The 24552-nt window shown below is 55.1% G+C and overlaps 2 protein-coding genes across 4 annotated transcripts; both read left to right on the top strand.

Annotated features, from left to right (window-relative positions):
• The first annotated feature begins 1357 nt into the window (after positions 1-1357).
• LOC101933739 (perilipin-3-like) lies at positions 1358-9917 on the top strand. 3 transcript variants are annotated; one of them, XM_024105753.3, is made up of 8 exons: positions 1358-1456; positions 2820-2878; positions 4013-4208; positions 4798-4880; positions 5411-5675; positions 8057-8256; positions 8376-8504; positions 8596-9917. In XM_024105753.3, the coding sequence occupies exons 2-8, from the start codon at positions 2828-2830 to the stop codon at positions 8953-8955; spliced, it is 1284 nt and encodes a 427-aa protein (XP_023961521.2). In that variant the 5' UTR covers positions 1358-1456; positions 2820-2827; the 3' UTR covers positions 8956-9917. The 3 variants fall into 3 exon arrangements, with proteins under 3 accessions (XP_023961521.2, XP_008167055.2, XP_065434511.1); XM_008168833.4 differs by lacking the exon at positions 1358-1456 and adding an exon at positions 2290-2598; XM_065578439.1 differs by lacking the exon at positions 1358-1456 and adding an exon at positions 2290-2598 and having other exon boundaries at positions 8376-8508; positions 8603-9917.
• Positions 9918-13267: 3350 nt separating this feature from the next.
• On the top strand, positions 13268-22280 carry LOC103306148 (perilipin-3-like). Its single transcript, XM_065578103.1, has 8 exons — positions 13268-13277; positions 17127-17227; positions 18829-19018; positions 19773-19849; positions 20455-20734; positions 21044-21231; positions 21415-21618; positions 21710-22280. The coding sequence occupies exons 1-8, from the start codon at positions 13268-13270 to the stop codon at positions 22103-22105; spliced, it is 1446 nt and encodes a 481-aa protein (XP_065434175.1). The 3' UTR covers positions 22106-22280.
• The last annotated feature ends 2272 nt before the right edge of the window (positions 22281-24552 follow it).

The following is a 24552-nucleotide window of genomic DNA, read 5'->3' as shown; positions in this document are numbered from 1 at the left end:
CTGTAGACACCTTCCTCTCCCCGACCATCCCGTCCCCCCGGCCAGATTCTCTTCTTCCTCCCACCCACCCAACATCCTCCATCTCACCTCCCCAAGGCTGTCTCGGCCAGCTCCCCTCCCCCTGAATTTTGGTTCCCCCCAGCTCCCCTCCCCAAGGCGTAGACCCAGCAGACCTCCCCCCCACCCAGCTGCCCTCAGTGCCAGGCTGGCGGAGGGGCGGGGGGGGGGGGGTGGCTCCAGGCTGCAGCCAGCCCACCAGGAGACAAAACAGTCTCTGCCCATCACCCTGGGGCCCCTAGCCAGGACACGCCCCCTCCTAGTTAGCAACCTGGGGAGGTGTGGCTGGTTCTGACCCCCTAGGATCTCCCCTAGGTCAGGGATGCTGCCGGCCCAGAAACCAGCCAAGGAGTCAGAGGTGCCCCATTCGATAAGCTCCGTGTGGGTCTGCAGCACCCACCACTGCTGCCAGATGGAGAGGAGAGCAAAGCCCCATCCCAGCCCCCTGGTGCCGCCCTGCCCAAGCCTCGAAGCAGGGGTACTGGACAGGCCACTCCCCCTCCAGCACTACCAGGGTCCTCTTGGGCAGCGTTCCTCAACCTTTTCCATACCAGGAATCGGCTTGCTGCCTTTCTAAACCGGGTCAGGGCGATCTCAGGGACCAGCGCTGGCCCACAGACCGGTCGCTGAGAAACACTGGCCTAGGGTGCCATCAAAGCGCTAGGCTCTAGTGGTGAGAGCAGGGAACCCAAAGATTCAGGACTTCTCCCTTGTTTTCCACCCTCTGCCACTGACTTACCCTCTGACCTCGAGGCAAGTCACACCCCCTCTCTGCCTCAGTTTCCCCCCCCTGTAATATGATCATGGCAACTCTGGCCTATCTCCCAGGAGGGTTAATTTGTATTTGTAAAGCACTGTGAGATGAAAGACTCTAGACACACTGATTATTACTATAGAGACAAGGTGGGACCCACAAGGCTACCAGGGCGCATACAATTGTTTCTAGAGCTATGTAGCAGCACCAGGAGGTCTGCGGGGTGGGGTACAGGCCTCTGTATTGTCTACTCTTTCTATGACAGCACCAGAGCCCCCATAAATCCTAGATAGCCATCACCCTCTAAAATAGACCAGCAGTAATGATACGCTCACTTTCTACACCAAAGACCAAGGTCTGATCCTTCTTCTTTCCTCCCCCCAGCAACCAAGGAGGGCGGGACTTAAGTCTCCAAACCTGGGCTTGAGTGGACTCACACGTGACCGAGGAAGATTCATTTCCAATGCAACTTGCTCATGGTCCCCACCCACATGCCAGGCCAGCCCTCCTCAATCAGGGTGGGTGGGTCTGGTTGCCTCCCTGAGCTACCCCTCCTGTGCTGGGCGGGTCTCAGCGCTGGTATATAAAGGCTGGGCAGGGCTCAGGTTTTATGCAGCATCTAGTCTGGAGTTGTGGAAGAGACAGGTGAGGGCTTGCAATATTCTTTGCCTTTCTATGGGGGTGGCTTTCCAAGTTATAATTAAATGTAATTTGAGTGTGTCAACCTCTGAGCTTGTTTGCTCCCTGATAAGAGCTTGGCAAATGGACTCCGACTGCGTTAGCTCTCTTCTTTTCTTGTCGGTCCAGGCAAACTGCCTGGCAAGTCAATGATGCTAAGGGACTGACTTGCTGTCTGGGAGCTCCCAGGCTAGCCTAGAACTAGCTGGGTTGTGTAGCTGATGGCCTAGCACAGAGGAGACTTATTTTAAGTGCTGTTTTTTTCCCTTCTCTTCTTCCCCTTCTCCCCCCCCCCTCCTTTCCTTATAGGGTAAAGGTTGAGTCTCCCAACTAACTAAAATGCTAAATCTCAGCTGTAGGCTTAGATAAACCCCTGTAACAGGTATGTCCTGCCAGGAGGGTTCAAATCAAACTACTCCAAATGGCAGAGAAACTGCTGCCCCATGGTTGTGTGAACTCCCAACCCACTCAATAGCTGGGGGGGGGGTGTTGTGTTAAGGCTCTGGGGTTTCAGCTTTGAGAAGTTCAGCTTTTAGCCCTCCCAAGTCCTGGCTAGAGGAGGAAAAACTGGAATATGAATTCCCAAAGGAGTCTCTTTGCCTGCTGTTTGGAGCCAATTGTGTCTTGTGATGGCTGAGTCTGACTCATGGCTTGTTTGAGTGCTTGGAGGCTGGTAATGCTACTACAATGACTGTCCTTGTGGCTGTCTCCAGCTCTGATCTGGAGATAGGAGTGGGGCAGGCTCTCCTAATCCAAGCAAGGCTGCCTTAGCCAGCTGTTGCGAGCACTGTCCCAACCCCAATCAAATGGCTGTGAGGTGTGGTGGGGCTGGCTTCCCCCCCTCCCCTTATGGGGAACTGTGGGTTATGGTGTGAGCTGCGCATTCCTCTAACACTCCACCACTGACTACCCCTGGCGCTGCTCTGAGCGGTGACCCTGACTCCAATTAGTGGCTGGCAACTGAAAATGAAAACGGTGACACAATCCTAGCAAAGCAGGAGGTGTCGAAACCGCGATGAGCTGTCTGGGGCGAAGGCCACTGTTACTTATAGCAGCAGGGGCCTTGGCAGCAGCTCGTTTTGCAATCCAGACTGGCAGGTCTGGGGTGGGTAAGTGAAATCATGTCCTCCCTGCCTGCTGCCTCCAGGCCCAGGGGATCTGGTGTGATGTTACTCAATGCATTGTGCTGCTGAACCTCCCAGGGGCTAACACAATGGCATGAGCTCTCACTGCTGACCTCTGAGCCCTCTTTATGGCCCTAGAATTTACTCAAGCCTTATCTTGCTCGCTGGCAGATTAACGAGTGAGTTTCTATATCCCTTCTAATCAGATTCCACCATGGCTTCTAATGACCCCAGTGCTGCTTCCCCAAAGGATGAGGAGCAGGAGGTAGGTACATGCTTGGGCTGTAGGGTCTCTTTGTGGTGGGCTACTGGCCTCTGCTAGGGAACTGGTGCAGGGCCCCTTTGCCTAGAAGTCCCAGTGGTGACCACAATAAGCAGGCTAAGGAGGGATAGCTCAGTGGCTTGAGCATTGGCCTGCTAAACCCAGGGTTGTGAGCTCAATCCTTGACGGGGCCATTTAGGGATCTGGGGCAAAAATCTGTCTGGGGATTGGTCCTGCTTTGACCAGGGGGTTGGACTAGACCTCCTGAGGTCCCTTCCAACCCTGAGATTCTATATGTTCTCTGAACAGTATTGCACTGGTGTAACTTTGGGTGTAAACATAAACCACTGTAGCTAAACTAGTGTGAAGCCGTATGTGGCTACTCCCTTGGTCTAGGAGTGCCTTCATCGAATAGAAATTATTCTTTATTGGCTTAATGTAAATCCAAGTAACCCTCTCTCTGAATGTGCCCGCACAACAGTTTGCATTGGCTTAACTATAGAGTGACTTCGGTTTTATTGGTGCCACTTTCTCCTGTTCATCTCAGGCTTGTCTGCTTGCCACCCAGGCAGCACTCCCTGCTCCTGGGGTTTCTGGAGCTGGGAGGGGTACGATGCGGCCAGGTCTACACTAGACATTTACTTTGCTATAACTGTCGCTCAAGGGGGTGGGGGGAAATCCACAGCCCTGAGCCATGCAGTCTGACCTACCCCCATGTGTGGCTAGCACTGTCTAGCTTCTCCTGTTTGACCTGGCTACTGCCTCTGCTGGAGGTGGACAGCAGAAGCTGTTGTCACCGTATTGGTGTCTTTACTGCAGTGAGCAACTGTGCCACTGCAGTAATTAAGTGTAGATCTGCTCTGGTGAAGACTCTTGTCTTCCCTTTCTGGGCTAGTTCTTTACTAGGCCTGGTCTCACAAATGGCGGATGCTGGATCTGTCTAATCATGCAGTAGAGGGGGGGAGCACTTGGCAAGCTGGAAGTGGTGAGAGTAAATGACCCTCTGAGAATGGCTTCCTCTAGGCCAGATCAGCTGACAGACCCCAACTACCAATGGCAGGGTCCATGACCCTGCTTGGAAGGGGAGACTACCTGGTAGCCCTCACCCTGTCTACCTTGCTGCCTTCTCTCCCCTAGAACATAGCAAACCGGGTGGCCAACCTGCCCTTGGTCAGCTCTGCCTATGACATGGTCTCCACGGCCTACACCTCCACCAAAGAGAGCTACCCATATGTCAAATCCGTCTGTGACGTGGCAGAGAAAGGCATGAAGACCATGGCCGCGGCTGCAGTTAGTGGTGCCCAGCCAATCCTGTCCAAACTCGAGCCGCAGAGTGAGTAACTGGGGAGGGGATGCATGGGGAGGGGGGGTGGCATGGCCCAAGTGAAGGGCCTTCCCAGGGTGCAAAGCAAAGAGCCTCATGCCCTGCCAGAGGGAGGAGTCAGGCTAGTCACATCAGAAGCCATTGGCTGGCTAAGGAACCTCTCCTGCTTTCCTAGAGGAACATAACCCACTCCCGAGGCCACTGAAAGCTCCACCTGGAGGGTTTATGGAGGTGGAAGTGGCCACAGAACCCCTGGGTGAAAGCGTGTCCGCTTCGGAGCATAGCATGGAGCAACCTTGTACTACCTAAGCTCGGAGCTGTGCAGATGGGTAGGATTCCTGCATCTGCCAGTTCTCCACAGCAACGGCCTCCAAGTATAATAATGGCACTGGTCCAGTTCTCAACCCATTCCAAGCTGTTGCAAATCCACTCACCCTTGTGCCTACTTAGCAAAGTCTTTCCTCTGACATCTGCCACCCCTTCAGAGTCCTCCTGCACCAGGTTCTCTAGCTTCATCAACTCCAGCTGTCAGTGTCCCAGAACTTGCTGTAACGGCAGGGGCTTGTCACGTGAGACACTAAACTGGTTTTCTTAACAGTTTCCACAGCAAACGAGTACGCGTGCAGGGGGCTGGACAAGCTGGAGGAGAAGCTGCCAATCCTTCAACAGCCAACAGACAAGGTAACCACCTCTCTCCTTCAATGCCTTTGTAAAGGCAAGGGGAGCAGTGACTTCAGCTCAAGCGGGAGAGTTTAGCCATGAGCACTGAAACTTAACAAAGAGCAGAGCTACGTGGGGCAGGAAAAACGTGGCTTGATCTGCTGACTAGTGCCTGCTGCCCCAACTCAGGGTGGGGCAGAAGTGATCCATTTGCTCATGGGATGATCATGGCCAGTCTGAACTACTGCCCCTGCTGTTACACAATGCAGAGATCCTGACCCCCTAGCGCAAACCTTACGGCAGTCATGCTGTGCTGATGGAACATGGGCACTTGCTCTGATGTAGCTCTGCACAATGCAAATGTGTCTAATCTAGATGGGCCCTTAAGGAAGACTTTTTTAAAACTTGGGATGGGGGTACAGAAACCAAAGGACTTCCCCTTGGACAGTGGGGAGGGAAGCAAACCTCACATCTTCCTCCCCGCCCTTGCAATATTCTAACACTGGCTTGAGGTCTTGTCTTATCTGATCTAACCTCTGACCTCTATCTAGATAATCTCCAATACCAAAGACCTGGTGACTGCCACGGTGACTGGTGCCAAAGATGCCGTGAGCAACACCATGACTGGGATGGTGGACATGACCAAAGGGGCTGTCCAGGGGAGCGTGGAGCTGACCAGATCAGCTGTGACCAGTGGTGTGAACACAGTCATGGGCTCAGCTGTGGGCCAGATGGTGGTGAGCAGCATGGGTGCTGTGCTGGGCAAGTCAGAAGAGCTGGTGGATCACTACCTTCCTATGACCGATGAGGAACTAGGTAAGACGGCGGCAGCAGCAGCTGCTCTTTGCCTGTGCACTACGGCAGGAGGCCGCTTCAGGTGGGGAGGGGGTGAGAAGAGACCAGCTGGGTCTGTCTGGCTAATGCCAGCTGCAGTTGGGTTCATGGCTTCAGTTGAAGCATCCAGCCTACAAGGTTGGGTTTAATTTCCTGATAAGATGCCTTGAGGTCCCCACAGTTAAGCCCTAGGAGAAACTACCGCAGTCTCCATAACAGAATGTACAACCTCTGTACCTGGGGCACCGTGCCAGCTTCCCTGGAAGATGCTGTTTGCTGTGAGGTGGGAAGCATAGATCTGGGAGGGGGACAACACAGACCCCTCCCTCAATACCTGGAAGCCTCAAGGGAGACCTGTTCTGTACAGGGTGCTCTGAGCATGGAGAACCACTAGGAGAGCAGCTTGTGGCCAAGAAACCATCTAAGCAGGTGGCTAAACCAATCTGTCTCTGAAGCTTGTAGATTCTAATAGAATGGGGGGGGGGGGGAGGGAGGGGGAGATTAGTGAATTACTGGATCTCTTGGCATCTCCTGTTACCTGGTGACCACCTGAACAATGCATGGTCCCAATCTCTCCTGTGTAGAGGTGTCACTCAAAGGGGGAACTTAGCCCCAGCTGTATCTAAGGGCTAGAGTACTGGAGTAGGATTGGGCTGGTCAGTCTATTCCTGACTCCTCCCCTGGGAGGCCAGGTGCCCTTCAGCAAATCCCTTCATGGCAGAGCCTCTCCCCAGTCTGTGAAACAAGGATACTTGCTGCCTGTAGTCCAAGTGCATTGTACCCTGAGACTATCACAGGAAGACAATCTGGCCTGTTGAGAACAGTGGTGTCCCCTGAATTCTAGCCTGTGGTGCCTTTTACCCTGCCAAACAGCCACTCCTGGTCTGCTCACGCTGCCTTCAGCATGTAAATTCACCCCAGTTCCCCACAGGCGTGCGCTTGCAGCCCCTCATGAACTACAAACAGGGCAACACCCACAAGTTCTTAGCCCAGCCTTGTTCCCCAGACCCATACACCTTTGTGCAGCTCCGTATCTTCCTGGACTGTGCAAGCTCCTGACTCATTGGTCATGCCAACACTGGGAAATGTTGCACTGTCCTTGTTGTCCCCCCCCCCCCCCCCATTCAAATCCAAACACCCTAAGATTCTGGGCAGTGGGTATAAACAGCCAAGGGAGGCTCAGCATCCCCTGCCACCAGACCCAGTTGCAGGGGGGTTTGGGGGCGGGGGGGGGGGGGAGCTTTTTGCTTTATTATGCCCCAGGCAGGTTCCAGGGGGGCTGAGGCAGCGGTATTTGCTATCTGGGTCCTGGGGTCATCGGGGAAACTCCCTGGAGTGCAGGGACATTACTGATGAACCCAGGAAGCAGAGTAGCAAATACCATTGCCCCAGGCCCCCCCAGAACCTACCTGCAGCCTAATGAAAAGCTGCTCTTACCCCGTAGTGGCTGCATGGCTGTGGCTGGCCTAGGGCTACTCCAGCACTGAGCCCCCTTCAGCTGGCCATGGGGGAGGGGCAGGGGATCTCAGGGGCTCCAACTGCAGGGGATGGGGCAGAGCTGGGGGGGGCTCTACCCTCCCCTAAGGGGGGCTCTACCCACTATCTGTGGTCAAGATGAAACAATACAATAGGGTGTTTTTTTTTGTGTGTGGTTTTTTTAAGTGACCAGGCACAAGTCAGAATTGGTTAAAGAGAAATAAAAACATTTTGGGGGGCAGGGGGACCTCCAGCTAACACCTTCCAGCCAGGGCCCCCCTCCCCTTACTTCCATGTCACCAGCAAGTCCCTGCAGGTCATGAGCAGAGATGGGAGGTGGAGCACTGCTGCGGAGGTCACTGTCTATTATACCTTTCTCCCCTCTGAGGATTTGCACCCCACAGGATGCAAAGTCTCCTGGGTATGTGAGGCTCAAACAGTGACAGGATATAAATTTCTCATGCACCCCTCCTCCCCTGTTGGAGAAAGCTGTGTGTGTGCGGGGGGGGGGTATTTTAAACCCCTTGCTGGTGTCTGCCTCTGAGAAACTGGTGCATGGGCATTGCCTGGAGTTACAACTGTTCAGGGACAATCCTACAGTAGAAACTACACAGCTCAACAGGCTGCTGCTATTCCACAGATTGAGGTTTTCAAATGACTCCTCTGGAGTGCGTCTGACAATGTGTCAACTGTATAAAGTGACCATGGGGTACGGGGTGTCCCACCCGTAGAGACGAAGTGGCACAGCGGCTTAGTACACTCAACACTAAGCAGGTTACCAAGCTAGAGGCATTATTGGCAACTCTAGAGGAGGTGCAGGCCTAGCCCATACCTCCCTTGCCATCGCCGCCGCCGGGCACCACTAACCCTCCGCTCTCTGCTTCCAGCTAAACTGGCCACCTCTGTGGAAGGCTTCGACATGGCGTCCGTGGAGCAGCAGAAGCAGCAGCAGAGTTACTTCGTGCGCCTGGGGTCCCTGTCCACCAAGCTCCGCCACCGAGCCTACCAGCACTCCCTGGGCAAGCTGAGGCATGCCCGGCAGAGCACCCAGGAGGTTCTGTCCCAGCTCCACCAAACCATCGAACTGGTAGGAACACAGCCGTGGGCCACACACATGCCCCTGGACTCCTCTGAAGCACCTCCAGTCACTCCTGGCTTGGCAAGGTCCCTTCCTGGTGCTGATCCCAGATATCTCTTCCCTTCCAGATGGAGCACGCCAAGCAGGGTGTTGATCAGAAGATCCGTGATGGCCAGGAGAAGCTGCACCAGATGTGGTTGGAGTGGAGCCAGAGGCAGCCAAGTCAGAGTAAGGAGACAGGCTCTGTGCAGCCAGAGGTAGGTCACAAGAGGGTGACTCCAGTCTCCTTGGTGTGGGGGAAGCCTGGTGTCCAGATTAACTTCTGACTTGACCCCTGTTTGTTTGCAGCAGGTAGAGGAGCAGGCGCTGGCCATGTCCCGCAGCCTCACCCAGCAACTGCAGACCACCTGCCTGACTCTGGTGTCCAGCCTGCAAGGCCTCCCTGCTGACCTCCAGGACAAGGTGCAACTGGTTCGTCACCACGTCGAAGAACTACGTGCTTCGTTCTCCGCTGCCGGCTCCTTCCATGACTTGACTGGCAGCGTCTTGGCCCAGAGCCGTGAACGAGTGACCAAGGCCCGCAAGCTGGTGGATGAACTGATGGAGCAGGTGGCGCATAATGTCCCCCATTCTTGGTTAGTGGGACCCTTCGCCCCATCAGGCAAGCAGCAGGAGGAAATGGAGATGGAGTCATGTCCTGCAGATTAAGGACTCAAAGGGGCTCTCCTAAGCATAGAGCTTCATGGGGGGGTTTGGGTAACTCATGCCACTTGTCACTTCCTGTCACATATCTAGCCTGGCTCCATATCTAGATAGCAGCACTTGGTGTTTGGACACAAATGCCTCAGTCCTGGCATCCATCTTGCCTTGCTTAGGTTTGTTCTATCCCACTAAACACTTGGGGAGGAGAAACTTATCCTGCATCTCACAGGTGTGGCTGTCTCCCAAACCTGCCTGTGGGCAGGGTCAGAGGCTTACCAGCAAAACTGATTCCCTCTGACTAGTCAAGAGATCCCATTTTGGGGGTCAAAGGCCCAGCTTTCAAGCTGGGGGGCCTAGTTTGCCATCTCTAGGCAACAGCCTGAGTCTTCAGAGCATTTGCCCAGCACCTCCGAAGCCTAGACCACTTCTCTTTAGCAACCAGCTTCAACCCTGACCTTGTCTTCTAGACTCCATTCAGGTGGTAGCAGTAGGCAGTTGAGCACATGTTGCGTTCTCAGTCTGTCTTAGTGGCCTGCAAATTCTCCAGCGGCACAGTAAAGAGCTAAATAAGATGGCAGCTCCCCTGTCAAGGATTTCTGACCCAACTGGTCATTTCCTATGAGATGTTGTTCACTGCCGATCCCAAGCAAATGTGGCTTAGTCCAGTTAAAGGTTCTACAAGCTACTCCAGCCTTAAGCAACTGCTTTCTCTCCAAGTGCCACCACAACCAACCACTGACCCAAGTCAAGCTGACTAGGTTGGGTTCTCTCCACTCAACCAAGGAAACTCTTCTTAAGAGCCCTGATCTCTTAAGAGGGTGCCCAGGACTGCTGCTCTTTCTGGACTAGAATAATGGCTCACATAGGATTCCCTTCCTGCCTAATACTAAGTGCCCTGGCCCTGACTCCTGTAGCGGGGAAGAACATGTTGTTGCTCACAATAAAAGCTGTACTTGCATTGAAACAAAGGCCTCTGCTTGTTTTGTTCTGAGGGAGATGCTCAGGCATGAAGGTCAATGATTCTCCCTCCTAGGCATGTCCAGCATTCTTGGAGAAGCTGCCCTGGGTTGCTGGTGCACATGAGGGCCTTCCTCTGCAGGGTGTGGATTCTCCCCTCCCCAGCTTCTTGAGACTAGGAGTTTACCCTCATTAGCTCCAGCCATTGGCTTCCTCAAGATCAGTGGTTCTGAGATGAACTAGGACCTAGGGAGTTGCTGCCACTGCTCCTCATGGGCCCTCTAACTAGCCCCTCCTAGCTCTAGCCATGGAGGGAACACCCTGAGGCCAGCCTTGAAATGGCTGTAATCTGCAGTCAGCACTAGTTCCCCATGCCCCAGAGATCTCTGATTGGGGTAATGCTGTTTAACTTTACACTACCTTCTCCTTCCAGTAGCAGGCCTTGCAGCAAACTCTGGGAGGGCATTTGGGCCACATCTAGTGACCTGAAATTCAACCTTCTGTCCTTCCTACTGCACTTTCATGACTTGCTCCATCTCAGGAGCAGTCTAGCTGGGGTACAGATGGTAGTGTAAATTCTAGGCCTCACTTAGACCACTTGAGGGACTATGTGCCACTGCAGTCCCATATCTTTATCAAACTTGAGGCACTTACATCTCTCAGGTTTAACAGAACCACCCATTTGACTAGAGCTGGGCACATGACTGCTTTGGGACAAGACCTCCAGAGAAGGAGGACATGCCCCTAGAGAAAGCCAGAGGGCATACAGATGCAAAGGGGTGGCTGCTGATGTAGCAAAGACTGCTGTGGCATTAGGAGGCATAGGACCAGACTGCTGGCTAGTTGTAGCTTGCTGAGGTCTGTCGCTTGGCATTGTTGGCAACCAACAGTCTAGCCACTGATAGATTCAATGGGCATTACAAGTAACAATTAGGGTAAGCACTGGAGCTTGGAGGATTAAAATAAGATTCCTGATAGCCCCCACACATGGCTCATCTTCCTCTCACTAGCCTGACTACACAGCCTCTGGGGCAAAACCAGCCTGCACCTAGAAAGTATCAGGCAGGTGTGGCCAAACTAAGGTTACACGGGCGACCACGTTCTCTACAGTTTCAACTGTAATGTATGTGGTCTGTAATGGCTTACGGCAGTGCCTCACTGCAGGTTGCATTTAAGAGTTCAAGCTCTTAGCCTCCAATAGAGGACATCTCTACCCCTAAACTTTCCATACAATGTGAGTATAGCCTGAATCCCTTCTTTTGAAGGGTTTCAAAGTCAGTTTGAGGTAGTTAATCAAAGACACAGGGAGTCTTAATCTCCCAGACCCCCTTATTAGCCTTAAGAACTACCTGGACAACATCAAAGGTGCCTGCAGGGAGTTTGATCTCCATTATTTGGTTGAGTTCTGTTTTCTCCCTCTTTGTTCAGTACTAGAGCATTCCAGCCTGCTGAGCTGAGCGTGACCACAGCTTGTGCGATCTAGGCTCTTCTCCAAAGCAGTGGTTGGTTGGAGAGCAGAAGGCCTGTCTGACATAGTCTAGTTAGCCTGAGCCTCTGAACAACGCCACCCATAGAGCTCAGGATTTTCACTGCACCAGCTGTTGCTTTGTTGAAGAGCAGAATGTGGCGCAGGGGCTGGGCTCCTGCACAGCTACACTAGTTTCAGAATGACCAAGGTTACCCCTGTAGTCCTAGGTGCTGGTCTGTGCCACTGGCTTATCAAAGAGCAGGAGTCCTGCAGGTTCTCAGGGATGCCCACCACCCGCTTGGACAAAGTAGCTCGTGTGTGGAGGCTTAAAGGCTTTAGCCGCTCCTGAGCCGTCTTAGCGGAGTGAAAGCAGGGTCCACCAGCACCTCCTCTTTAGAGGGGCCCGCTCCTCTAGATGCTGTCCAAACAAAAGCTGTTCAGCTGGGCATCTGGCTCTTGCCTCCTGCAAGAAAGCAGCCCTGGCTGGGTTGAAGATACTTCCTTAAGAACTGGGAAAGGAATACCCCAAATCGCTAGGGTGGGTGGGTGAGTGAAGATCACTGCACACAGCATCGCTACGGCGAAAGCAAGGAAGAGAGGTGTTAAGGCAGCTAATGTAACATACCTTTGAGTTCCTCCAGCTGCTCTTCAACACATCACAACCTTATTGCTGCACCTGGGGAGTGGGGGTGGGGTGTAGTTGGCTTAACAGAGGGAGGGAGATCTCATTTTTTTGGAAGCTAGAATTAGGGTTGTAAATCAATCATCAGGTTGAAACCAGAATGTGTGTGCTAAATAAGAGAAGCAAATGGGTCAGCAGGCTAAGAAGACACAACGTCTGAGCCCGCTAAGAGAAGAGGGAGAACACGCAGTGACCTATTTACTGTGAATGAGATTAAAATAACAAGGAAGTTAGGAATGTGGCGAGGCGCTAAAGAGGAAGTCAAACCACGGTCAGCGTGTGGACAGCCTGTGCTGGGCAGGGATTGCTTCCTCCAACGTAACCAAGCCAAACCCCCGTGACGCAACGTATCGTAAATGCGATGAGCTGTACAGAAAGGGAGAAGGTTTTGATGCAACTCGGGAGTGGTGATGGATCCTGCAGCCATGTTGGAGTCTGATCAACAGCTGTAGGCCAAAGATACCTGAGTTCTTGGGAAGCCAAGTGGGAAGAGATCGCAGAGGGAATCCCAACATGGGTGGGGAGCAGCCTTTCCCTCAGCGTCTCCTGGTGGAGCTGTCTCACTTCGCACAAATGAGAGTTCATAGGGCCGGAGCGCAAGGCTGACTCTTCTAGTGGGGCATATGGGATAGCAAGGTTCAAGGCCCTGCTCTGCCCAGCAAGGGACTGGAACCTTCCCCCAGCTGAGAGCTCCAGCCACTGGGCTACTGTTGTTCTGGGGGCAGAGGGGGGGAGCAGTTCTTGTATCTATTTATTGTCAGAAAAATGTCAGTGGTGATGTGCCCTGGAACGAAAGTGAATTTCAACACCACTCCCCCATGTTTTCAGGCAATGGAACGGTTGTTTGCGTCATTCTAGCTTCCTGGAGGAGAAGGATGCTCTGTGTGTTTAGTAGCAGGAGGTGCATCAACCCTCGGTCTGCCCAAAGCAGGAGCGTGCTGACCTCTGCAGGAGTGTTCTGGGGAGGGGAGCAAAGGCACTACCTGTGGCTTCCTCCCCTGCCCTGAAAGGGCCAGGAGAGGCTGTCGCAGGGACACAATGTCATTGTGATGCGTCATGACGTGTCACAATGACTCAACCTCATGATGCAAGCAGCTGCCTTGGAGCTGGGTGGATTCCTAGCAGGGTCCGGCTACCTGCTGGACAGCGGCCCCCACTGGGCTCGGGGCTGGGACAGGCCTCTCCAGCCCCTGGCCAGGTGAGCAGAGACCATGGCTGAGGGTGAGTAGAAATGATTTTTCGGAGGCAAAGTTGATACTCAGTCAAGCTGATTACCAAGAGTCTGGCATGAACTGGTCTCCTGGGTGACTTCCGCTGCCGAATCTCCATTGACTTCCCCCCTTCTCGCCGCTCTAGGGAGCGAGTTAATGTCCTTGGCACTAAACCTTCCTTCCCCTAACGATTTGCCTTCTCAGCTCCAGCTGGTCTCCCCCACCTGCTGTCCTAAGGAGACGCTGAGCAGACGCAGCCGCAACCGCTTCTCCCTCTTTCATGCACGTGTTCAACAGAATTTTCTGCCATAAATTAACAACATTCGCCAATCAGCAGTAGGAGTGAGCAAGAGCTGACAGCCGGAAGCTGTGTTTTCCCTGGGCTGCTTGACCATGGGGAGGAGCGGCTCTTGAGGGCAGTGGGAAGACCCAGGCAAAGGCCCGGCTAGGAGCCCTCTGCAGCGCCAACTTCTCTAGCACCTTCCATCTGACAGAGTTCAGAGCCCCAAGGGGCCACCTGCTCATCTCATCTGACCTCCTGTAGATCACAGGCCATCAACCCCGCCCAGCGCCCTAAACCCTACAGCCACAAAGCATTACAGCCCTAGACTAGGATGTGCCACAGGCAGAGAACAGGCGAGACTGAGGTGCGCTTTAACCACCACAGAAACGTAGGGACCTGGAGAGCTCATCAACTCCAGCCCCCTATGCGGAGGCAGGACCAAGTCAACCTAGACCAGCCCTGACAGGGGTTTGTCCAACCTGCTCTTAAACACCTCCAGTGACGGGGCTTCCACCACGTCCCTTGAACACCTAGTCCAGAGCGTAACTATTCTGATAGCTAGAAAGTTTTTTCCTAATTCTTTCTGGCTGCAGATTAAGCCCAGTGCTTCTTGTCCTGCCTTCAGCAGACATAGAGAGCAATTGTTCGCTGTCCTCTTTGCAACAGCCCTGAACACATTTGAAAACTGTTTTCAGGTCCTCAGTCTTCTTTTCTCATGACTAAATGTGCCCAGTGGTTTTTAATCTTTCCTCACAGGTCAAGTTTTCTAAACCTTTGATCATTTTTGTTGCTGTCCTCTGGACTCTCTCCAATGTGTCCACATCTTTCCTAAAGTGGGGCACCAGAACCAGCTGCAGCCTCACCGGTGCCAAGTAGAACAGGACACTTTCCTCCCTTCTCTTACATACAACTTTTGTCAGTACACCCCAGAATGATAGTAGCCTTTTTTGCAACTGCATCACATGGTTGATTCATATTCAATTTGTGATCCACTGTAACCCCCAGCTCCCTTTCAGCCGTACGACCGCCTAGCCAGCCATTCCCCGTTTTGTAGCTGTGCATTTGATTTTGTCCTTCCCAATTAAAGTACATTGCACTGGTCTTCATTGCTGAATTCAGACCAATTCTCTAATTTGTCATGGTCATTTTGATTTCTAAACCCGCCTCCACGGTGCTAGCAACCCCTCCCCACTTGGTGTCATCGGCAAATGTTACTTGGTGTCATCGGCAAGCACACGCTCCACTCCGTTGTCCAAGTCATTAATGAAGATATTGAATAGGACCAGACCCAGGACTGACCACTAGATACATCCTCCCAGTTTGACAGCAAACCATTGATAGCTACTCGGCGTTTGGTCTTTCAAGCAGTTATGCAACCATCGTACCGTACTTTCATTAGACCACAGTTCCCTAGTTTATGAGAATGTCACTTGGACTGTGTCAAAAGCCCTACTGAAATCAAGCTATATCATGTCTACACCCCCTCCACCCCCCGCCCTCAGCCCCCTGGCCAGTATCCCTGTCAAAGGAAGAAATGAGGTTGGTTTGGCATGACTTATTCTTGACAAATCCACGCTGGTTCTTCCTGCTAACCCTCTTATCCTCCAGGTACTGACTGATCGATTGTTCAATCATTTGTTCCAGTATCTTCCCAGGGATCGAACCATCCTGCCTCCTTTCATTAATGGGTGTTGGCAAAATGAACCCAGCCTTCCAGGAAACCTGCCACCCAAAGGAAGCGCCCCATCCACACCTGGGGTAACCACCCCCTCCAGCCTGTGACACTCAATGGCTTCCCCTGGGAAAACTCCCCTCCAACCTTGGTAGCTTCTTGCTTCCTTGGTCTGCCAAGCAGAGCGTCGCCTTTAAACCTCCCCGGAGAGGCTGGCTGACCTGCGCTGCTGAGAAACCGCTGCGGTATTCACCGAGCCAAGGGAATTCTCCCTGGATGGGGACTGGTGCTGCGGCCTGTGGGGAAGCTTGTCTGGCCTGGCAGCTCCAAGCAGTGGGGTGTAGCTTCCCCGCAGCTCAGCTGGGGTGAAGGCTGCGCTCAGGCAAAGGCAAAGAGAAGTGACAGGGACACGCGGCGCATATGGGGCCTGATTCTGGTGTGGGTCAGGATTTGATAGTGAAGCGATTAGGGCTCCCGTGGTGTAACTCCTGTCTAAGTGAGAGGAGACTCACTAGTCGCTTCCTAAGACTGCAGCTTTTTCGAGGCCCCTGTCTCTGTCGCTCCCCCGTCCAGCCCATATGCCAGCCCTCAGCAGTCAGCACAGATCTCGGCGCTGCCCACCCCGTGGGGCCGGGCGGTGGTTAGGTGCCAGTCGAGCAGGGACTGCTTTGTACAGAGTAGCGAACGGGGAGTTGCTCTGAGAGTTAAGACACTGGATCAAACTCCATTGCCAGCCTATCTGGAGAGCTCTTGATTTCCGCCAACGAGCGGCGCCAAACAGGATGGGGCAGCAGCCTTGGGTACCTCTGTGTTTTGCTATGGACGGTTTACGGCTGAGAGCTGATCTATTTGCACTGGAAGATGGCTGAGTAACCCTGCTCGAACCAGTCAGATGCTGATTGGGTCCTGCTCGCTACCCAAACACACATGGAAGTGGATGTACGTGCAGACCCGTGAGATTCTCCCCTGCCCCATTCTTCCTAAAGCCTCCCACCTGCCCCAAGGCCTGACCCATGGCTCAGTCACCTTTCCTCGAATGGTGCTGAAACTTCCCTTGTCCCGTTGACACCCGGAGCCGAACTATCGTCCGCTGAGGTTTTCCCAGCGCCGGTCTCTCTGGAGGGCAGGGAAGTGAGGGATTTAGGCTCAGACAATTCTCTAGCCAAGACGGTTCCTTGACGCCGTTGTAAACGTTGCCCAGTACACACAGCGTGGGGAGGACGACATTTAGGTTTGGTTGCTATTAGAAGTCAGGCCGACTCGGCTACATTGGTGTGAAAAACCCACAGCCCTGACCGGCCCGGCTGCACCGAGCTGCTCGCCATTGCAGACGTAGCTGTGCTGATGAAAGAACACATCCATCCCCATAGCTAACGTCATGCGGGGAGGTGGCGTTCCTACGCTTATGGAAAAACCCCTGCCGGGGCAGAGGCCGTGTTTACATGCCGGTGGTACGCCAGTATAGCAATGCTGCCGGAGTCTTCATCGTGTAGACACGGCCTTAACCTAGCCTTTCCCCCCACTGTTCTCATTGCACACCACCTGTTCATCCCTAGCAGAGACTGTTACGCACAAAAGGAAGGTTGGTCTCGCGGTTAAGTGTGACTCAAGAGACCTGGGTTCTATTCCTGCCTCCGCCACAGATGGTGCCCAACCTTGGGCAAGTCGTTAATTCTCTGCCTGCCTCAGTTTGCTCATCTGTAAAGTGGGGATGATGATACTCCTGCTTTCTCCCCCTCCTTCACCTGTCCGGTCTCTTTAGACCGTAAACCCTCTGGGGGCAGGGACTGTCTCTCACTGTGGATGTACAGCCCCTAGCGCAACAAGACGCTGTTCTGCTTTCTAGCTAGTCTGGGCAACTTTTTCCCCTGACCTACCTTATCTTCCCCATTCCATCCCATCAGCAAGTCCGGATGTCACGTTGCCAGCTGGTGAAAATGGACTGAAGGCAGCTTCCTCCGACACTGGACTGCAGATGGCTTCATTAGACAACAGGGAACAGCAGGTCGGTCTATCCTGGGCAGCCTGCCTGTGCCACATTGAGCCTGTGAATGGAGATCAATGGGGGGGTGAGATCCCTTGTACCTAAAGAAACACTCTGCACCCACAGTTCTAGTGCTAGCTGTCTGCCCAGGGCAGCGGCTGGGACCTGGGGCCTGAGAGACAAGGCCCCGGGCTCTTTGTCTTGGAAAGCAGATTACACCAACGCATGGCCCACCCAGGGGCGGAAGGTTTGTATAATTTTTGCTGATGCCCAGAATAGTTCCGGGTTCAAGTCCTGCCCCCCCACACACACACACCTGCCTAATGCTCTGGGAGGGAGTTTGGGTGCAGGAGGGGGTTTGGGGTGCAGGCTGTGGGATGGAGTTTGGCTGCAGGCTGTGGCAGGGGTGAAGGAGTGGGGGCGGGCTCTGGGAGGGAGTTTGTGTGAAGGAGGGAGTTTGGATGTGGGCTCTGGGCTGGGGCAGGGGGTGGAGGGGAGAAGTTGGGCGGGGGGTGGGCTCTGGGAGGGAGTTTGGGTGTGGGGTGTGGGCTCTGGGCTGGGGTGGAGGAGTAGGGGCAGGGGGCGGGCTCTGGGAGGGAGTTTGGGTATGGGGTGTGGGCTCTGGGCTGGGGATAGGGTGGAGGAGTGGGGACAGGGGGCAGACTCTGGGAGGGAGTTTGGGTATGGGGTGTGGGCTCTGGGCTGGGGATGGGGTGGAGGAGTGGGGCGGGCTCTGGGAAGGAGTTTGGGTATGGGGTGTGGGCTCTGGGCTGGGGATGGGGTGGAGGAGTGGGGGCGGGGGCGGGCTCTGGGAAGGAGTTTGGGTATGGGGTGTGGGCTCTGGGCTGGGGCAGGGGGTTGGAGTGTGGGAGTGGGAGAGGGTGAGGGGGGCAGCGCTTACCTTGGGCGGCTCCCGAAAGCGACCTGCACACACCTCTGGCAGCGGCTCCTAGGTGGAGGGGCCAGAGGGTCTCTTGGCGCCACTGCCCACAGGCACTGCCCCCGCAGCTCCCATTGGCCGCAGTCCCCGGCCAATGGGAGCTGTGGAGTCAGCGCTCGGGGCACGGGCAGCACGTGGAGACTCCCCCTGGGCCGTAGGGCCATTCCAGCCGCTTCTGGGAGTGGCGTGGAGCAAGGCCGGGCAGGAAGCTATCTTAGCCCTGCTGTGCTGCTGGCGGTGACAGCTGGGGCCCGCCGGGCCCTTTTAAATTGCCCGGGGCAGCAGGCGGGGCTGGGAGATGCTCCGGGGCAGGTGCGCGGGGGTGGCAGGCGGAGCTGGGGGAGAGACGCATTGGTGGAGCCAGGCCCACGGGCCCTGAATATTCCTGGAGCATGGACACCACAGGCCCATATAACCTGCCGCCCCTGGGCCCACCGTGGGGATGGGCAGCTGCCCAAGGCACCCCGCCCGTATACAGAAGGGAGAGCCCATTCACACCCCTAGACACAGTGCAGCGGGAAGGGCCTTTCGCTCTCTCCCTGCAGTGCCCTGGCTCAGAAAGTCAGGACTCCCAGCAGTGCCGCAGGGGCAGAAAGCCCAGAGCCGTTCCCCGGGTTGGCATGGGAGCAGGTGCAAGCCAATCCTTTTTCCTTAACCCCCGTGGCTATTTTCCTGGGTTTAGTTTGCAGTGAACAGGGTGGTCAGCATGCCCTTGGTCGCCTCCGTTTACGAGCTGGCCCCTGCTGACTCCATGCAAGACAGCTGCCCCAGCACCGAACCCACCTGCAAGCTGGCCGAGAAAGAAGCGGAGCTCAGGGCCGCTGCAGCCGTCTCTCCTGCCCAACTGGCCGCAGCTGACTGGGGACCTCAGAGTGAGTCGTGGGTCGGCGGCCGGAGCTTGGGGAGTAGGAGGGGAACCCGAGGGTGAAGCTGGCGATTACAGCCGCTGGGAGAAGCCGGATTGGTTTTGATCCTTTCCCTCAAGTGTTCTTGCATCGGGAGCTCCCAGGAATCGGGGCCGTTGCTGGTCTTCATGTAGAAGGCCAGTCTCTGGTTAGTCCGGCCGTGCAGCTGTTCTTAGCACGCTGGCTCGAGGACAGCCAGCGTGGGGATGTCTCCCCGAGCTGGACCGGGTCTGATGGGGGCGCTCTCCGTTCGCCTATCACACTCTGTCATGGACAGGGGCTCAGCGCCAGTCCCTGGGGAACAGCTGTTTGGGGAGAGGAAATTCCACAGCTTGCAGGATATTCACATTCCCTTTGGGAGCTTCCTAGGAGATGCAGCCGAGAGATCACAGGCTGGGGAGCTGGAGGCAGGGCTGGAACGCAGCCTGTCTTGCCCCAGGAAGTCAAGCACCAGTTCACGTGGCCTCTCTGGGCCTCAGAGAAGGGGAAATGGAAAGGGGACAGTGACGCTGGCCCATCTGCAGGGGACACACGCTGAGCCTGGGGGGGTGAAAAGCTCAGGGCAAGTGCTCCATGTGGATTGATCATCATTGAAAGCACAGACGGTGCCGCATGCGCCATCTTCGCAGACACAGCCGCCCCGCAGCCTAGGCCCGATCCCTCGGCGTCTGCCCAGTGCTCCACAACGGCTCATTAACCACCCCACTGTCTGTCCCAACAGCTGGGCCAGCCAAGGAGACCAGGAGCAACGGGCTGGCTAAAGGGAAGCTGCCACCCCCTCCGCGGCCACCCAAGCAGGTAACCATCTCTGCCTCCGCATCTCCCACTGAGAGACGAACCCAGCCCAAGCGCGGGGAACCATGCGGGCGACCCGCCGTTGGAACGGCCAATCGCTGATTGCCATGGCAATGCTAGATCACGGACTGCTGCGAAGAGCGGTTCACTAGCTGCCTGTCTGGTACTTACGTGGCCTCCTTTTCCCTAGTCTCTGAGCCCTTCACACTCTTTCTCCAACCCCCGCCCCGAGGCAGGGCTGTTACCCCATTGTACAGATGGGGAACGGAGGCACGGGCAGGCTAAGTGACTTGCCCAAGGTCACGCAGGGAGTCAGTGGCAGAGCAGGGAATTCAACCCGCAGAGCAGGTGCCCTAACCATTGGACCATCCTTCCTTGTAGGCCCAGGATCTGCTTGGAAGGAAGCTTACACTGGTCAGTCGGGGGATCTCAGACATGGAGGCAGCAGCGGGAGCCCCCCTTGCCTAGGCAGGAGGGTTGTTAGTGTCCTGGTGTGAAGGCCTCCCCAGGATTAGCTGGGGGAACTTGCCCTTCTGACCCACTGCCCTCTCCCTCCTCTGAGTCACCGCCAGGTCTTTCTCCCTGACCCCAGCTACTCCTGCTTCCAGGTGGTGACAGACACAACAGAGCCGGTCTCTTACAAAGGGACAGAGGCCACGCCGGCGCAAGCAAAGGGCGCGGGAACCAGCAGTGGCCCTAAGGCGGCCCGGGCTAACGATCCGAGCCATCCCCACTTCGGGGGCAGCACCCGAACAGCCATGACCAACAGCCTACGCAGCCTCATGAACTCTAGAGTGGGTCAGCTCTTCCTCCGCAGCGTGGACAGAGCGCTGGACAAGTCAGAAGAGCTGATGAATCGGTATCTGCCCCTGACGGAGAAGGAGCTAGGTGAGAAGCTGCCCGAAGCACCGCTCTTCTTGGGGGTGCTATAAAAGGGCTGAGTCCCCCAGATCTTAGCACCCCCCCCAAAGTCCCCCTCACCTGTCACCCCTTGTACTTATCACTTCTGCAGCAGGTGGTCTCTGGACCTGCTTCCCCAAGGAACTCATTTAACAAGTTTCCTATTTACCTCCTGGGAAGTTGTATAGGCCCAGATCCTCCAAGGTACAGTATTAGGGACAGAAATACCTGTGAGGCTCCAGACCATAGTTCCGGCCTCCTCCTTAATGTGGTGTCCACCTCTCTCTCTCTCTCCAGCTGCACTCACAATGGAGGGGCTGGACGCCTCCGCAGCAGAACACCGCAAGAAGGGCTGCTTTGTGCGGCTGGGGTCCCTGTCCACCAGTCTGCGGAACCGGGCCTTCATGCTGATCTTGAATAAGCTGAGACAGACCAGGCAGAACACCCACGAGAACCTCTCTCAGCTCCACCAGACTATCGGCCTGGTAAGAACACCCCCGGCCCTCTCCTCGGCCTGCAAACTGTCCCGCCTGGGAGCCGCGTGGCCTCGGACTCCGCCGGATCGCTGTTATCGGGGACGCTCGCCCCTCCCAGTCCAGCCTCCCTCTCTGCTCTTGGTCAGCCCACGGTGCCCAGCCTGACTCCACCGTGCTTTCTCCACCCTGCAGATTGAACACATCCAGCAAGAGAAGCAGCTTCCCGGCAGCAAGGAGAAACTGCACGGTATGTGGGAACAGTGGAGCCAGAAGCAGGAAGTGGGCCTCCAGACCAAGCCAGGGGGCAGCAAGGACAGCGGTTCCCCAGCCAGCAGCAGCACGGATCACAACTCCCAAGCCAGCCACAGCAAGGTCAGCAGCTCCAGACAGCTCCAGGTATCTTCACTAGAAACAGGGTCTAAGCCAGCGACCGCGGCGTCCAGGCAAACCTCACGTCACTAACTCTTCCTTGGCTGTCTCCCGGCAGGTGGAGTCCAAGACCTTGGAGATGTCCCGTAGCCTGACACAGCAGCTGCAAGCTACGTACCTGAACCTCTTATCCAATGTCAGAGGCCTTCCCGTACATCTCCAGGAAAAGATGCAGCAAGTGCATCAGAACATGGCGGAGCTGCACGGGTACTTCTCCTCCGCCAACTCCTTCCAGGACTTGTCCAGCAATGTCCTAAGCCAGAGCCGGGAGAAGGTGGCCAACGCTTGGGAGGCCTTGGATGAAGTGATGGATTTTTTGTTGCAGAACCCTCCTGTAACATGGCTTGTGGAATCCTTGGTTTCCCTTGAAGGGGAGCTGCTGGAGACAGAGGAGAAGCCGGATATATTGAAAGTCCTGAAATACTACGAGCCACAGGACTGCAAAGATGACTAGCTAGTCAGCTTCCACCGTCAGACCAACCAAACCCTTTGAGCAGACAGAGACCTAACCCGAAACCTCTACTAGGAGCTTCAGTTTTACTCTAGCCCTCATGGGATACACCCTAAATGTGACCCCCCCCCCAAGTTAAACAGCAATATCCAATAAATGGATGGCTTTGTCTTCCACGCATCCCAGATCTCTTCCAAGCCAAGACAGCTGGTGCTAGTTAGCTGGCTTCCTGTTCGTTGCAATTAATGGAACACCTAACTAATTCTCTCTTCAGTGCCCTTACCTTACATGTTTGTCCTTGGCACAGTTATATTCCTAAACACTAATGCTCCTGGAATGAGTTATGGTAGGTTATTTCACTGAAGAAGGTGGAAGGGTAAGTAGTTGGCTCTCAGGTAGAGGAGAAGCTCTGCCTTTTAAGAGCTAGCATCCTAGTCTTACCATTAAACTTGACTTCAAACGTGGATGTGCTGCGATCTCAGCCACCGCTGGCCTGGAACCCAGGAACTCCCCACCACTGGTTTGGGACAGGAAGTGACGAATACCATAACTAAGCAAGATCACGGAGAGCATTTATTTTTAGACAGTTCTGGAATTTGGCCAGGACAGCAAGATTAACCACCTCTTTTCTCTGTGTCCGGGGGCCATGAGCTCTCAGAGCGACAATGTCCTCAGTAAAAGACAGCCCCACCCACGTACATTTTGACGTCAACCTGGGGCATTGACACGGTCATGAGAAGAGCGTCACCCACTGAATTAGCAGCAGCCGCGCTTCCTCCAGCCCAGGGGTGTCCAGGGGAGGGGGCCCATTCACATTCCCTCCTAGCTCTGAGCTCAGCCAGCGGATGGTTGATTTCCCACAACGTCAAGGAGATTCATCAGGCTAAGGATGGACCAAAGCTCGGACGGCCTAATCACCCTGAAATACACACACAAAAACGAGGGGTCTCGGATTCTCCTCACCTGTCTCCTTGGGGCCGGGATGCTTCCCCAACCAGCTAGACAGGGCAGGCAGCAGCCCCCCCTCTCATTTTCCTCGTGCCCACCACAGTCTCCTGCCCAAAGTCCCTCTCCCTTTGCTCTGTCTGTTATCCCCCATGTTCCCTCCCCCACACCCTCTTAGTCTGCTTCGTGCCCCCAATTTCCTCTAATTGCTGTTTCCTGCCTAGCTCCACACCTGCGGCCTCCCTGCTACCTGCAGGGCCAGTCTCTGCATCCACCTTTCCTCTGCCAGAGCCTCGCAACGCACTGAAGGCGCCATCTTGCCTGAGGGCGGCCTGACTGACTTCCCCCCCTGACTGACTTCCCCCCTGTTGACAGTACGGGAAGTCGGTAGCCACTGTTACCGGAGGTCAGCCTCACTTCTGCCTACCAAGGTTAAGGGGCTATAGAAGCTGTCGTGCTGGCTTCAGAGCTATTGACATGAAGGGGCGATGGCGGCCATTTTGGCTAAGGGCAAAATTTCAGCAGGAGGCCGAAACCAAGGAGAACCCTTTAAAAGCCACCCAGACATCAGGAGTAGGGTGACCAGAGAGCAAGTGTGAAAAATCGGGACGGGGGTGGGGGGTAATAGGCACTGATATGACAAAACCCCAAATATTGGGACTGTCCCTATAAAATCAGGACATCTAGTCACCCTAATCAGGAGAGATGGTGACATTTCTCCTTCCCCCCCATTCCAACTGAGTTCCCAGCCCCCAGCCAATTTCAATTCGGCTACCCACCTCCAACAGATGCCCTTCATCTTACACCCCGCTCCCCCCATCACAGCCTTTCGGACAAATCCCCCACCTCCCTCACACCCCACGCTGTCCCTAGCACATAGATAGCCCCCCATCACCAAAGTAACTGAGCGCCTCACACTCCCCCCCCCAAAACCCATCGGGCAGGACAGTGCTGTTACCCCCCCAGTGGAGATGGGGAACCGGAGCGGCGAGAGACTAAGCCGGTCTCAGCAGGAGCCTGGGGCAGATCGGGGACTTGGACCCCTGGTCTCTCAGGACTGAGGCTGGCACTCTAACCACTGGGCCAGCCTTCCTCCCTAGACATGGGTGGGGGGGGGACACGCCTTTGCAGCTGTTTGTAGGGAGGGGAAGGCCGAGGGAGCGATGCGGTGTGGATCAATGGAGTCTCACCAGCCCCAGGAAATGTAGTGGAGGATCACTAAGGTGATCACTAGGCCTGAGGGCTGCTCTAACAACAGCAGGCTCCGGCAGGCCCCTTCTAGCTCCTAGAATACAGGGTGTACAAAGATGCCTGATATCACCTTTAACCCCCACCCCGAGCATAGGAGCTGAGTAACTACGAAACAGGCCCTAGTGGTGAAACTCACCCCCATGTAGCTCCCCAGTGAATTTGGGCCATTCTTTGCAAAACACAATTGCTGAGGTCTAGTGCTCTGCCAAATGCCCCCAACCCTTACACAGTAACTCGTTGGCTCCCCCACCTAT

The sequence above is a fragment of the Chrysemys picta genome, chromosome 25, assembly GCF_011386835.1.
Source record: "Chrysemys picta bellii isolate R12L10 chromosome 25, ASM1138683v2, whole genome shotgun sequence".
Lineage (NCBI taxonomy): Eukaryota > Metazoa > Chordata > Testudines > Emydidae > Chrysemys > Chrysemys picta.
The sequence above is the reverse complement of the archived record's forward strand: the minus strand, read 5'-3'. Positions and strand labels throughout refer to the sequence as shown.